We start from the raw sequence: 14459 nt of genomic DNA, 5'->3' as shown, positions 1-14459 counted from the left end.
ATATATTTAAATATTAAAACAAAATTTTAAGACATGGAAAAATTAATACAATTGCAAATCTTTCGCAATATTTGTCAACAATAAATTAAAAAAAAAAAGTGTTTAAACAATTTAAGGAACCAAGTGAACCCAGCGTGCGACACTTGGCACGCCCTGGTTAACCGTAAATGCCATATAATAACCCGGCGGAGCAACCGCTCCATTTGGCGGCGCCGTACATTTAATTCTGTACCGACCGTTTTCTGGAACCGATGGCGTAACGGTGAGTTTGACCAACCTCTGGCCCTGTGAAAAAGAATGCGTGGCAAAAGGCGCGCTCCCAAAATTAACTTCCACAATTCCCACAACCGGCAACGAAACCGATACGAAAACATCGAACGCCTCACCGTAGCGTACCGTTTCGGGAATCCCCTCGATTACGGGTCGAATATTGGCCCGATCCGGAGATAAATACTCTGGGGAAAATGCTTCGAGCCTCAATTCCGTTGGAAATTCAGCAGAGAATTTATAAAAATAATGCGGGTTACTACCCGCTATTAAAACCCGACCATCAGGTAACAAGTTGGCGGTCGAATGGTACATTCTGGGAACCGTTCCCGGGTTTAAAGTCATAAACCGTAAACCAACTGGTTGATCGGGTCGGTAAAGAACTGGGTATAAACACGGGTTGGAAGCCATCTCGAAACCTTGGGTCCCGGCCTGAGCTCCATTGATGATCAACGAATCACCTGTGGGAAGCAACACCATATCTCCCATGATCCGCCCGAATGGCATATCCTCCATTTCCCAACCCGGCTTTGGATCAGTTGCTACAATGCGCCCACAGCTTCCATGCGCTGGGGTATCAGTACTCCTCTCGATGAAAGCTCCGTATTGGGCTCCACCGCAGATAACAATCACAGCCGTTGAAAAATCACCTTCAAGTGCTAACATCACCGACGATCCCGCTGAGGGATAATTCCGTGGGCCCCCCGATAATGCTGGGTAATCCCGAATTACATTATTGCCATTGTGGTCGTACATCACCGCCTTGTTATTGGCGAAGATGAAAAGGTGACCGTTGGGAAGAAGGTGGACGTAAGGGTATAAATTGTCCATTTGATTATCTTCAACGTCAGCAAGGAATTTCAGTTCGATGGCGCCGTTTTTGTTTTTACTCGGCGGAAAATACTCAACGGTGTTCGTTCCTCTCCCTCCGACGATAATTACAGTTCCGTCCGGTAATATTTGGTTCGTTGCATACCATCGGCCATTAACTAATTCCACGTCTCCCAGCTCCACCCAATCGCAAAACCCGTCGGATTCACAAGGTTCGAATTTCCGAATCTTTCTAAACCCGTCCAAGTCTCCTCCAGATTGTAAAAGTGTCCCGTCAGGGAGGAACTGTCCTGATGAACACCAAGTGTCGGTGAGGATCATCAGCGGTCGGATTTGGTTGGTTTGCGGGTCGAAAACAACGGAATGAGCGAAACAGTCCTTTTTGAGGACGGCGTCGTTAGGGTCGTAACGGCAGCGGCCTTTGGGTAGCAATTTGCGAGATGGCCCGATATTGGTCCGGTCCAAAAGAACGACTGTGTTGAAACGAGTAACCGCCGTGTGCATGGAGGCTATGCCAGCGTTTGGGACGAGGAGTTCCCACGTGCCGGGGAGCTGAGCCCGTACGGTCAATAGACTCATGAAAATTAAGATTAGCGGAAGCCATCGAGAAATAGAAGAAAAAGAGTCCTCCATCACACAGAAAACAGAGACAGACAGTGGACACTAAACGAAAGAGAGCGAAAAAGACACTACTTAAAGGCGAGCTCAAGAGTATAAAATGCGGGAAGGTCCGCAAGATGCAAGTAAATATAAGCCGTCGGATTACGAAGAATCTAATGATCGTACGGGAAGCTCTTTTGCATGTGAGAAAATCAGAAGAAAAAAATGCTTGAAGATTAGGAGCTATGGTCTAACGGTAACGTTGTCATGGTGGGGTCCGTAAAGGCAGCTGTCAGGATTATATTTGATAGAAGGTGGGTGACGTAAGCATTGAAATGTATGAATTGGGAAGCTTGGCGATACGAACACGTAGTGGATCAACTGAAATGTGCGAATTGGGAAGCTTGTGATACGAACACGTAGTGGATCAACATCGATCTTCTTCTTCCACTGTCCTGTTTGGTTTTGTTTTGTTTTGCCATAATACGTTGGCATTGGAGCGTTTTGGATTTGGAAAGAACTGTGGAAGGTTCCAGACTTGCAAGTAGATAATAAGTAAATAATGTCGGCCATACGAAATTGGAACTCTTCAATGGAAGTTAATTGACGTGCAAGGAAAGTGTAACGTAGAAAATTCTTCATTATGATTAGCAGCACCAATGACTGTTTTTTCATAATGGAAAAGGACGTTCCAGGAAACACTTTTTCTGAAAAAATTAGTATTCTTAATCTATGATCTGCAGCAACCCCAAAAGTTTTCTTCACCCTTGTTGGTGAAATCCTGTTAGTTGGATGCCTTTAATTTCCATCAACTTCATTGATATATTAAATATATGTTCACCCCTTTTTCCACCGTTGTCTTTCTACCGAGTACATTATAAGCTTTTAAGTTATAATGGCCTATGATGTGTCAACTCTAAGCATGCAAGCTGCTGAACCAATGATCGACCATATTGGGATGTTATCGATGCATGTAATCATCTTCTCGGCAGCAGTCAAATGGATCAAGGTGCTCAACATGGTCCGGACTGGAATTTCACTGAAGTGCCAAAATATGTCATCTTCAATATAGATAGCGATGGCGACTACATAGTTTTGTTTCCTTTTTTTTTTTTTTTTTCACATGGAGGTTCAAAAGTTACAGAGAATGTTCTATAACTTTGAGTATTAAAAGCTTTTTGAACAAGGGTAAGTAGATAATTTATTGTTTTTTGTTTGATTCTTCTGGTCACTTTTTAGATGTTAAGCCGAAGCAAATTTTCAAGAAACGGACGCCTACAACAACTTGGCTCTTTTTCCGGCCAAGCTAAGTTCATAATGACACTGCCTTATCTGTATACATATATTAAACATGTGGGGTTGTTGGTGACACCATTGCGTCTAATAAATATAAAGACAATATGATATAGTTGAATTTTATTGGAATCGTGAAAGGAAAGCGAAAATGAGTGAGAATGAGAGCTATACCCTTTAGAATTGAAGATGCTCTATGTCCAAGACGAATAAGAGCTAATTTAATTATATGATCTACATTTTTTTTTTCAAATAAAGTAAGAGAGCTAATTAGGCATATCCTTGATAGTGATTTGGCATTAGTGCCAAGGTTTTGCTGGAAAAGGGATTAAGTTAACATTATAGACCGCTAATCTTGGTCAAAAATAGATGAGGAAAAGTCAGAAATAACATCAGCAGCATTAGAATTGAACAAATTAAACAGGTAGTTTTGCAGGAAGATAAGCTTCGGTAGTTCACAAGCACTAGAGCAGTAGAACTCTTAAAATGCATAGTGAGAAGCTCCTTTGAATCCTTGCAAAAAGCTCTGTAATGAAGGTAGCAAGCAATTGGATATAGCACAGGGCTACAGGCTCGGCAGCGGCTCCCTTTTAATGGGTATGGACTTTCTGAATGGCCTTCAGGTCCTAGCTTCAAATATTTATGAGCCGCTTCCTTTTCTAATGGGAGTGGGCTTCGACCCTATCTACCAACCTATTCACTTTATATAATTCTGGGTTGAATTGATAGGTCAAATTGACTTGGGCTATGATAATAATGGTAGCCTGGCAGGCATTTGTTCCTAACAAGTCATAAGCTCAATGAGGCCTAGCTGATCTAAAGGGTGACAGGCTCCCGAAATCACATGGATCAGTTTAAACCCCAAGCTAAAAAGACTAACTGTAGCTCAAGTCCAAATATGTTTTGTTTTTCTTAAGACTAGTTATTATATTAAGTAATAGACAAGGACATTTTAACTTGGAATTTCTTTTAAATAGAAAATATTGTACGTCTGGCTGCCAGGCTATAGTTATAATTAATTTGAGAGGCTTAGAATTTAATCACTCGGTTGGTGAGTGTAATCCATTCAATTTTTGTCTTAAGAACTTCATTTATCTTGATAATTGAAGATTTCAACACTTTTTCATAAAACTTTGACTGGAAAACAGTTTCGAACACTTTTGAGTTGTAGTGCTTCCAGCTGCCATAACAATTATTTACTCTCTTTAACATACTCGAAGCTTATAGCTACCCCTCTTTCTGGGGCCATGTGAGTATTTTCCACTTGCCTCAACTGATATAGCATTGCATTAAATGACATACATCTAATATTGTTGTCTGTGCTATCTTCTCTCATGCAGGTTCTTGGAGGATCAATCACACTGACAGATTTTGTTCTTCTTCAAGCGATTGGGGGCCCGATTAGCAGCCAATTAGCTAGATATCACTTTATCATTGTTTCATCTTATTAACTAAAAATGTGTATAGGTACTTAAAAGACTTCTTCTATCATATGATTCATCAGCTCTTCTTTTCATCTATTTTTTTATTTGATTAATTGACGACTTAAGAACAAAAACCCTAGGATATATTTTGCATCACAAATCTCACAAATCGACTGACAATAAAAAGAACTATTAAATGCAAAGTTGACAATTAGGATCTGATGAAACAATGAACTTACCAAGCAGGACATGCAGAGATAGAGATATTGCATGTTGACGAGTTGCAACGAATAGTAGAAGGAACAGTTTGAAGATTGAGGCACTGAGCTGGGCGGCTGGACCAGCCAATTCAAATATCAGAAAAAGGGTTGAAAGAATTACCGTATTCGGATCATAGCTAGTCATCATCACCCACAAAGTCCACAATGTTTTTTAAACTTCTTGAACCAATTAATAACTCCAAAATCCAAAGGTAAGTTCATTGTTTTCTGTCATGAGGCTGCCACCCAATCGGTCACCAATGTTTAACTGCTGGCTGGCGGTCTATTTCGATTTAGTGAAATTCAGGTCCATTTACTCTGCAAACAACCAAAATATTGCTCTTTGATAAATGAACTATTCTTGACAAATATTTAAACCATGTAATTAAACAAAGAATTCAGCTGGCTTGAAATTTTAACAATTTCTTATATCTATATCCAAAGAGTAAAGTTCAATCGAAGGAAAAAACAAGGAAAAGATTGATTTGTACCGTTAGTTGTACAGTTTTCTTGTGTGCCGGAGATATACGGTGGGTTATTAAATCGGTGAATGGAAGTCTCTTTCAGGTTTTCAATAAAGTTGCTTGGGATATGCTGAAAGGCTCGGAGCAATTTGCAGGGCGGTGCCAGTAGTCTTTTATCTTGTAATTATAAAAGGGAAGGTAAGGGGAAACCGGTCATGGGTGTTAATGGCTACATGGCCAAATGAGTAAATCTTTCTTTCGAAGAAACGGTAATTGATGGTCAAGGCCAAAAATAGTTTATTTTCTTCACTTAATAAACTCTGCATGAAACCAAGATAGGAATTTAGTACTGTTTTTCTTGCATATTTGTTAACGAAACGCGTTTCGTGCAAGCATTTTTGTCCTTTCAGTGAGTTTTTTTGGGGTTGGAAAACGCAATTCAGCTAAGCCGGTGAAAAAATCCAACAAGTGTAAACCAGCAGTCACTGCGGGGGTCGCCAAACAGGAGATACTGTAATAATAGCGAACGGGCTGAATAGGGATGGATCATGTTTGAACACCAACATCGAGGGAGCATCGGACGGTGCTAAGATGAGGAGGAAGTACTCATTGGCAAAACTCAATCAGAACTTTCTTTTCGTATTTAATAATTTATCTGAACTTTGAGCAAAGTTTTTATTGCTCATTTAGATTGGAGAAATACTTACAGCGGAAAGAGAGGATCCTCACCTTCTCCACGCAACTGCTGACGCCATTACAGTCCTCTCTTTTCCATGTCGGCCCTTTCTCGTGATTTTAAAAAATCCTCCATGTTCTGTTTGAAGGGAAAAAAAAATGATCAAAATGACCAACGCAAATTATTATCCAAGTCATCGATCGCTTAATCTGCATGCGACCAAGAAGGAAAAGTGGATTGCTTCAAAATAAAATATGCATGTATTAACTCTCGAGTGAGACACCCTAATTCCAGAATCAAACAAAACAAAAATTTTGTTTCAGAAGTGGTAAAAAATTACTAGAAAAATGGCAATTGAAAATGGTGGTTACTTTTTTGTTTGTAGAATTAATAAAGTGTACGGATCCTGCTGAAAAAGCTTTGAAAGAAACTGGAAATCCCATTTCGTCGAGCCGCGGCAATCTCTGGGAACATTTATTTTTTATTTTTTATTTTTTTCTGGTATCAAACTCCTCGATCCAAGCAAAAGATTGTGTTTTAGATATTGTCGTACATATAAAGAAGTGAGCAAATCGATCAGTCTTCTGTCTGTAACCCTATCAAAACAAGGAAGCATTCAACAAAACAAAGTGGTTGAAGCATAACTCTTCGTATAATCTATGCCAGAACATTTTGGCACTTGGACTTATGTCAACTCCTTTTCATATCATTAATCTTATATTATTGCATCGAATTTTTTTGCCAAACTCTTTTCTTTCTCTTCCTTTATTTTAATTATTTGAATAAAATAAAAAAACATATAAAAAATTTTGATTTTTTTAATTGTAATTAGTATAAAAAAATAAAAAATAGAAAGAATATATGTTATAGAGAACAAAATTACACATAAATGACTAATTTTAGTTGAATTCATATTTATGTTGCTATTTTAAAAAAACCCTTAATCAATGAATTCAAAATTATCTTTTGTTATATAACTTGAGCTTATGAATAAACTTGGTTTACTCCAACCTTGTTTATTCCTAATCATCTATGTTCTTCTTAATTAAAAAAGATAAACTTCAAATATCTTATGGTAAATCAATTATACATTAATCTCGTTAATATATTATTATTATTATTTGAATCTGCCATGAGTTTCCATATACGTAAGAAAGGAAAGCAAGAATCCTTGATTTTAAATTAAAGTGGATCGTACTTGCCCAGAAGAGCATAGTACGTTTGCCATTGATTTTATAGTAAATACTCCATCATGTTGGCCATTTCCTTTCGTCGGTTGGCAAATTACACTGCGCACCTACTTCAACCGTTCAGCCCCAAGCTGATGAGCAAATTTAACAGCTCTAGCTCGTACACTTGTCCTTTTTGTACGAACCCTTTGCAGCCCTTTCTTTTAATTTCAGTTAAGCGACGCCATTGACAATAATATATATGAAACTTTGCCAGAATTGCTTTTAAATTTATTCAGCAACCTCTGCTGTCTATCAATAGTGTCCTTGTGCATTGGATGAATGAAAAAGCGTACGCTCCCACCAGACTCCACATGCATGCTGTTTTCAATTTTCACGTTTAAAATTCTTTGCTTAAAAATCTAATTTTATTATTAGTCATTTTTTGCATTTCATATTAATTTTTTTTAATACGCATACAAACCTTTTTGCTACGTTTAACAAATTAAAGGTTTTCACATCACATCCCTTTGTTCTATTTATTTGCTCATGTTTATTTTTTTTCAAATAATATTGATTATTATTTATTAAATTATTATATTTAAATTAGAATTTTAAAAAGTATTTTTATAAATTTTGCAATTAAAAATTTTATAAAATAACGATCAAAATTAAACTTATTTAGAGGTAAACATAATATTAAAAAAATCGTAATCCACAATAAATATATATGATTTAAAGAGAATCATATAAATAAATGAATAAATAAGTGATAATAATCAATTCTAAAATCCAATCCAAATGGAATAAAGCTTAATCATTCCCTTAGCTCATAAAAAATATGAATACTTACGAAATTCAAAATTTGAGAATAAAAAAATATAACTGCATTTTTATTTTTTCCATTTATTAAAGATTTTTTAACAAAATAGTAAGTATAGTAAATAAGAGATAAAAAACTTCGTAAAGCGAGAATCGGAAGCATTGGCGGATGGGATGGGAGGATGAGTGTTGAGAATGGCAAACTCAGCCTTTCCTTTCATTCATCCTACTGTTCCCTTATTCTCACGTGCATCATCACCTATTCCGTACTTCTTCTCATCACTTTAATAACTAAAACAAAATCATTATTCACTTTAAAATAAAAATTTTTCCGCAAAATTTATTTATTTGTACAACTCACATGTTTATTCATAGTAAACAAAAAAACATTGAAAATCAAAATCATATTAATTTTCAACACTTAAGACTCTTACTTTTTATGATCCTTTTGTCATTTTAACATTAAAAATATGAAATTTTTTATAAAAAAATCAATTTTAACATTAAATATATTAAAATAAAAAATTTGGAATATAAGAGTGGTATATATAATCTGACTTTATATTATAAAAATATAAAGGTACGTATAGAATAAGCAATAGTAATAATAAAAAAAGCCCCTTTTTTCTTTTTGATTTTCTGGCTAGAGAAACACCTGGGCATAGAAAACCAAAAGATTTGATAAAACGACAAAAAACCTCCCCAAACTTTTTCAGAAATATCTGCAACACAGTTCGTTCAATTATTACCGGAAATGGCCGGTCATCCTCCGGTTTCTCGAAACCCTAGGATCACCGGATCAGTTTCTCCATGGGAAGAGAGAGAAATATACCAGAGACAAAAAATTTGTAACAAAGATTTTGTTTGAGTTGAGACTTTTGAAAGTGAGTAAGAAAGATTGGTTCGTATCGTATGCACCCCATACCCAAAATCTCAATATTTCAAACGTATCACCGCTATTGCTAACCTGGGCCAGCTCTCTCTTCTCTGCCATGTTTTCAGCTTCAGAGGAAGATCATGATAACCTTTCCTTTCATCGTTTACAATTTTCAATAATCCATGCCTTTCTCTCTCACTGTTATTTCTCTCTCTCTTTTTAATGATCGTCAAATTCTTCTTTAATATTCTGGCCAAAATATAACCTTGTAAAAAATCAAGCATATACTCTTCTTCTTGTTAATTTTTTTATTGCTGGTTCTCTTGCTTTACTCATCTTACTCGTTTTCATATATATATTTTTTAAACTCTGTAAGTGTCTCTCTAGTGTTTTAGCTAGGGAGGGTTTTTTTTTGTTTTTGTGTGGCTATGGCGGAGGGTTTCGAGCCTTATCATGTTCCACAACAAAGCAGAAGAGATAAGATGAGAATTGTGGCTCAAAACCACCCAGCTTGTGTTGACTCAACGGCTGTTGCTGTTTCAGGTTGTTCAGGTTTACTTCCTTTGTACGACCCTTCTCTTCTTTCTTCCGATTTGTTAACTTGCGTTGCCAATAACGCTAGTGCTACTGCTGGTAGCCATGATTTTCACCAACAGACCAACCAGCTTTCTGCTTCGGCTTCTGGTAAAACCGGTCCCGTTTGTGTTGTTAAAGACGGTGTGAATTTCATGGGCTTTGTTGGTCGGCATGTTAACGGTTCTTCTTCTTCTTCTTCCTCAACTTCTCATCACCCTTATTTGGATCCACAATCGTCTCTACCATTGAATCCTAGCTCGATTCAAGATATGAATAACAACCCTTTTCTTTATACGCCGCCAAACCTTCATAACCGAAGAGATTTTGATCAGTGTGGTGAAGTCGTGGTTTATAAACCCAAACCTTTGAATCGTGAGTCTAGTACCACTGGTCAAGGCTTGTCTCTTTCTTTATCTTCCCATAACACCCAACAAAACAATCTTCCTTTGGAGCTAAATGTACAAAGATACGAGTCTGCTATCTATATTGATAAGGTTACTTCCAGTGGATATATGGTTCCAAGCATTATTGGTGCTAGTGCTTCTACAACGAATGAGGTTTCCAGGAGCTCGGTCCGTCTCGGGCCTTTCACGGGTTATGCTTTGATTTTGAAGGGATCGAGGTTTTTGAGGCCTTCACAACAGTTATTAGAAGAACTTTGCTATGTGGGTAGGGGAATTTACCCTGAAAAAATTAGTCCCGATTCTTCTTTGATGGAGCCTCCATTGCAGAATTTGAGTGCTACTGGAATTATTAATGATCCTCTTGGAGGGGGAGATGGTGGTGAGAGTAGAAGAAAGAAGTCAAGGCTAATTTCAATGCTAGACGAGGTTTGCTCCTCTGATTTGAAGATGTTGGTTTCTCATTTGCATGTCTTCTGAATTGCACTTTGACATGAATAATTCTTGAGTTTTGCTTCGACGTGCAATTCTTGTTTTGATGTACTTTTTATTTTTCTGTTTCTTGGTATGCTGTCTTGATTTTCTTTTCTGCAAGTTGGCCTTAACACTGTAGTATGTTAAAGTGTTATTTGGATCCGTGTCCTTATCCCCTTTAAATTTTCCTTGGAGATGGTTCTTTATGAAACCAAAGCATTTCTGTCATTGTAGAAGTCATCACTGGCTGTTATTAAAATAAAAATGTCTGACGTTCTTTAATGGCGTTGGGTTTAGTTAGTTCTTGTCCAACATGCAATTTGTGGTGTTGCATGCATAAATCAAACCATCTTTAGTGATTTTGTAAAATGAAAGTTTTCTCAGTAGTTTAAAGCCTTTCCTTGATTTGTATACTCTATGAATTAGATTCTTGTATTTGATGAACGGCCTCGATGATCAAAAAATAAGTTTTTTATGAAAAGGTGATAGGAGGGAATATATGCACGAAGATTGGTGTTATAAAGTACCTGACAGCCATAGAAAGAGTTCTAACAAGTGATAATGTCGCCAAGTTTGGGGGTTAATGTGCTTTATGGTGGTTGAAGGAATCCATTTGAAAAGATTTCTACTCTCAACAAGTTTATGGAAAGCATAATTGGCTATTCCAAGCCTAGATGAGTAGATGATCATAAGGTGTTTGAACTTTTTGCGGGATAGGGCTTAGCTGAGTTTAATTACTGTAATATTAGTACTAGCTAACAGGTGAATGTCCTGTTTCTGGTGCCAAAGAAATATATATATATATATATATTTATAGATGGACTGATTCCTCTATGTTTTAGTAAGTCCACTTTTTATCTAGGAGTTAAAAATATTATGGAATTGGATAAATCAATTAGTTTCCTATATTGAAAGATATGGCCAGCCAAAAACCTAGAAATTTAGAATTTGCTACTTTTATCTGGAAGTATAAGCGATTGTGGTACTTTAAATGTTTTGATGGTACTTTGCAAAATAATAACTAGTTATCTCGTAATCTGGAGAGATTTATATTGGTCCGGCCCAAGGAGAAAAGTTTCATTGAACATAATGTGATTTAAAACAGAAGGGTTCTGAGTGATTATTTTTGAGCTTTGCTTGTTGAATAAGTTTTACATGATTGATACTCTTCAAAGTCACGGAGAATGATCTTTCTCTAATTTGATAACTTTTGATTTATGGGATTAATTATTGACTGGTCTTATAGCTTCTAACTATTTTCTTTGTGTTTTTTGGCTTCTTGTGATTTCATTTGAGTCTTTCCTTCAAGGATATTTTTGTTTTTCAAAGCTAATTCCTGAGTTGAATTTCCTGAAGCTAATCAAGCTATGCGTTTGCTGGACTCTTGTTTGGGATATAGAGAGAATAGACAAGTGATTGGACGTTCTAAATGTGGGGGCAAAATTCAGAGTCTGAATAAGTGTCCATCTCTTATAACATCACGCTAGCCTGGAAAGCTAATTTTCCTCCTTTTTAGGGGAAGAGAAAGGGTGGTATGAGGGGTTTAATAAGGATGCACTACGTTTCTCTTCCTGGGTGCTTTGACTGTCTACCGCAAAAGGTTCTTGCCGTGACTTTCGCATGGGGCACTATAGTGGGTTATAATGTCCATTGTATTATTGTCCTTTAAAGCTTTAGGACACTTGAACCAATGTCCTAGTTATGCAGTAACCTTAGTTTCCTTATATTTTTTTAAAAAGCTGTTTCAGTAACAATAAAAGGTCTAAATAGTATGTGTGACCAGTGAGTTTCTCTTTTCAATACATGTTGCATGGTTTCTATTAGTCTCCTATGTATTTCCCTTCTTACAGAAGTTGTTTGGGTAGTTGACCTTATGACAGAAGAAAGTAACATTAAAATAATGATTTTGATTAGATCATGGTCATAATATTTGTCCTTTTCAGAAGCTATGGTTATATCTCCACTAGGGGCATTGAATTGCAGCTTATTTGTTATTTGGCTTTGTTAGGTGTATTATCCAAAATTTACAGTATTCTATCTTCCATTTGGTGCTTTATTAGAGGTTCAATTTCCAGCATTGCGTAAACCTGAATGACATTTTTTATGTAATTTTGTCGGACTTTATGGATGGAGTGAAGTGAATGGAAGTTTTTTTAAGTTTCTTACTGGTTGCTAATCCAAATTTAAAGCAATGTTTTATCTGAACATTCCTGAATCAGAGCTTAGAAACTATTACAGTGATTCTAGGGTCAGTTTCTTTATTTCTGTTTGTAATTCAGCTACCTTATTTTTAATGGGATTATGTTTTTTAACATCATTACACTTGGCAACTTTCTAACCGTCTTTGTCATTATTAGGTTTACAGTATGTATAAGCAATACTATCAACAGATGCAAGCTGTAGTTGCATCGTTTGAATATGTTGATGGACTGGGCAATGCAGCTCCATATGCAAATTTGGCTTTGAAAGCCATGTCTAAACATTTCAGGTGTCTGAAAAATGCAATCACCGACCAACTTCAGTGCACTAATAAAGCTCATGGTCAGATAAGCCCTGGGAAAGATGAGGGTCCAAAGTTTGGAAGCACAGACAGAAGTTATAATCGACCTGTTCATAACTCTGGGTTCCTTGAGCACCAACCAGTTTGGCGGCCTCAACGAGGCCTTCCTGAGCGTGCTGTAACGGTACTTAGAGCATGGTTATTTGAACACTTTCTACACCCGTAAGTACATGAATTACATAGATAAATCTCTTTTCGGGAATTTATTTTCCTTTTAATTTGAAAGTCCTGTTTCCTTGATAATCTTATATATATGCAATAGTGCATTAACGTTTATGCTCTATGGTTCAGTTATCCAACCGACACAGACAAGCTAATGTTGGCAAAACAAACTGGCCTGTCACGTAGCCAGGTGTGCCATTTATCATCATTTCTACGTTCTTTAATAGTATCATTTTTTTAACTATTAATAGTGTGTATCATTTTTCAACTATTAATAGTTTCTATAAAATTATTAAATTCCATATTCACATCAAATTGGGAGCTGTGTTCAATTTAACTTTGAGATCATACTCTTGTGAACCAGGTCTCAAATTGGTTTATAAATGCAAGAGTAAGGCTTTGGAAGCCGATGGTGGAAGAAATACACATGCTAGAAACACGACAAGCTCAAAAAGCTGTGCAAAAGGAGGACGGGAATGCCAACAAGTCAAGTGCTCATTTGTCTTCGGCGAACTCTCTGGCATCTGAAGATCCATCTACCTCCACCCAGAAGGTTCAATATATCCCATCCAATTGCACTAGAAGTGAACTTCCAGATATGCCCATGGGAAGTGAACCGCTTAACTTGTCTTACAACAGCTTGCCAAGCCAACCCCATGGTGTTGGCGTTAGCATGGCAAGTGGAAGTGGTGGTGTTTCCTTAACACTGGGTCTTCATCAGAATAATGGTATTGGCTTATCACAGCCGTTTCCTATAAATGGAGCTCAGCGTTTTGGCCTTGGCCTTGAAGTAAGCAGTGAAGGGTATGTTATTGGTGGTTTTGAAGCACAGAGTCGGCATTTTGGAAGGGATATCATCGGAGGGCAGCTTTTACATGATTTTGTGGGTTAATGAAAAATGTTCAGAGTAAAAACTCTGGTCATTATTTAATTGAATAATATATTATACTAACGAAATTTCACGTAGATAAACAGAATGCAAAGCTGAAACAGTAGTCTAAATGATTGTCCTCTTTTACGGTGTAATTGGACTATGCCATCAAATTACGGTGTATATTTTCTTAAACAAATATCTACCGACATTGGTGTAAATTTCAAAGGTAAATTTATAGTTTACATGATGAATCATACGTTTTGAGGCATCAAATCAAGGTTGGCCATTGGACTGTGTCTGAACCCCGTAATTCTGTCATTCACTCTACCGGCCCCATGAATCATTTGCATCGCTTCAAAGGAGGGTATATATGCTACTTCCCATCTTGTTTTAACGAATGTTTGTGAAGGTTGTAAAATAGACCTTCAAAATGGAATTCTTAATTTGGAGATGATGACATTACCAATTCGATTGTAGGTGGCTATACGCCATCAAAAGAGTGCTGTCTAAATGAACCGAACGAAAAAAAAGATTGCTGTCTGTGCGATGGCTAACAACCAAATATCATCCAGTTATCAAAAATAGCGTCTGTCAGGCATCTAATAATTTAGGTTGAAGCCTTTTTGGTTTTGTTATTTTCAAGCTTACCCTAAAAAAAAGTGTTACCATTATTCTATGATGATATTGCTTACGTTGAGGGCAGGCAGAGGCAGCCAGGCTTTGATTTCG

General features: G+C 36.8%; 1 protein-coding gene and 1 pseudogene across 2 annotated transcripts; one reads left to right on the top strand and one right to left on the bottom strand.

The window, feature by feature from the left end:
• Window positions 1–60: 60 nt before the first annotated feature.
• On the bottom strand, window positions 61–1892 carry LOC111294583 (aldehyde oxidase GLOX pseudogene; annotated as a pseudogene). Its single transcript, XR_016327869.1, has one exon. The product of XR_016327869.1 is annotated as an aldehyde oxidase GLOX pseudogene (transcript).
• Window positions 1893–8447: 6555 nt separating this feature from the next.
• LOC111294118 (BEL1-like homeodomain protein 9) lies at window positions 8448–13981 on the top strand. Its single transcript, XM_022887299.2, has 4 exons — window positions 8448–10089; window positions 12492–12856; window positions 12986–13046; window positions 13221–13981. The coding sequence occupies exons 1-4, from the start codon at window positions 9112–9114 to the stop codon at window positions 13746–13748; spliced, it is 1932 nt and encodes a 643-aa protein (XP_022743034.2). The 5' UTR covers window positions 8448–9111; the 3' UTR covers window positions 13749–13981.
• Window positions 13982–14459: the final 478 nt, after the last annotated feature.

The sequence above is a fragment of the Durio zibethinus genome, chromosome 14 (assembly GCF_047325235.1).
Source record: "Durio zibethinus cultivar Kanyao isolate XHJ-2024 chromosome 14, ASM4732523v1, whole genome shotgun sequence".
NCBI lineage: Eukaryota > Viridiplantae > Streptophyta > Magnoliopsida > Malvales > Malvaceae > Durio > Durio zibethinus.
Note: the sequence above shows the minus strand (reverse complement) of the source record. Positions and strands in the feature narration are given on the sequence as shown.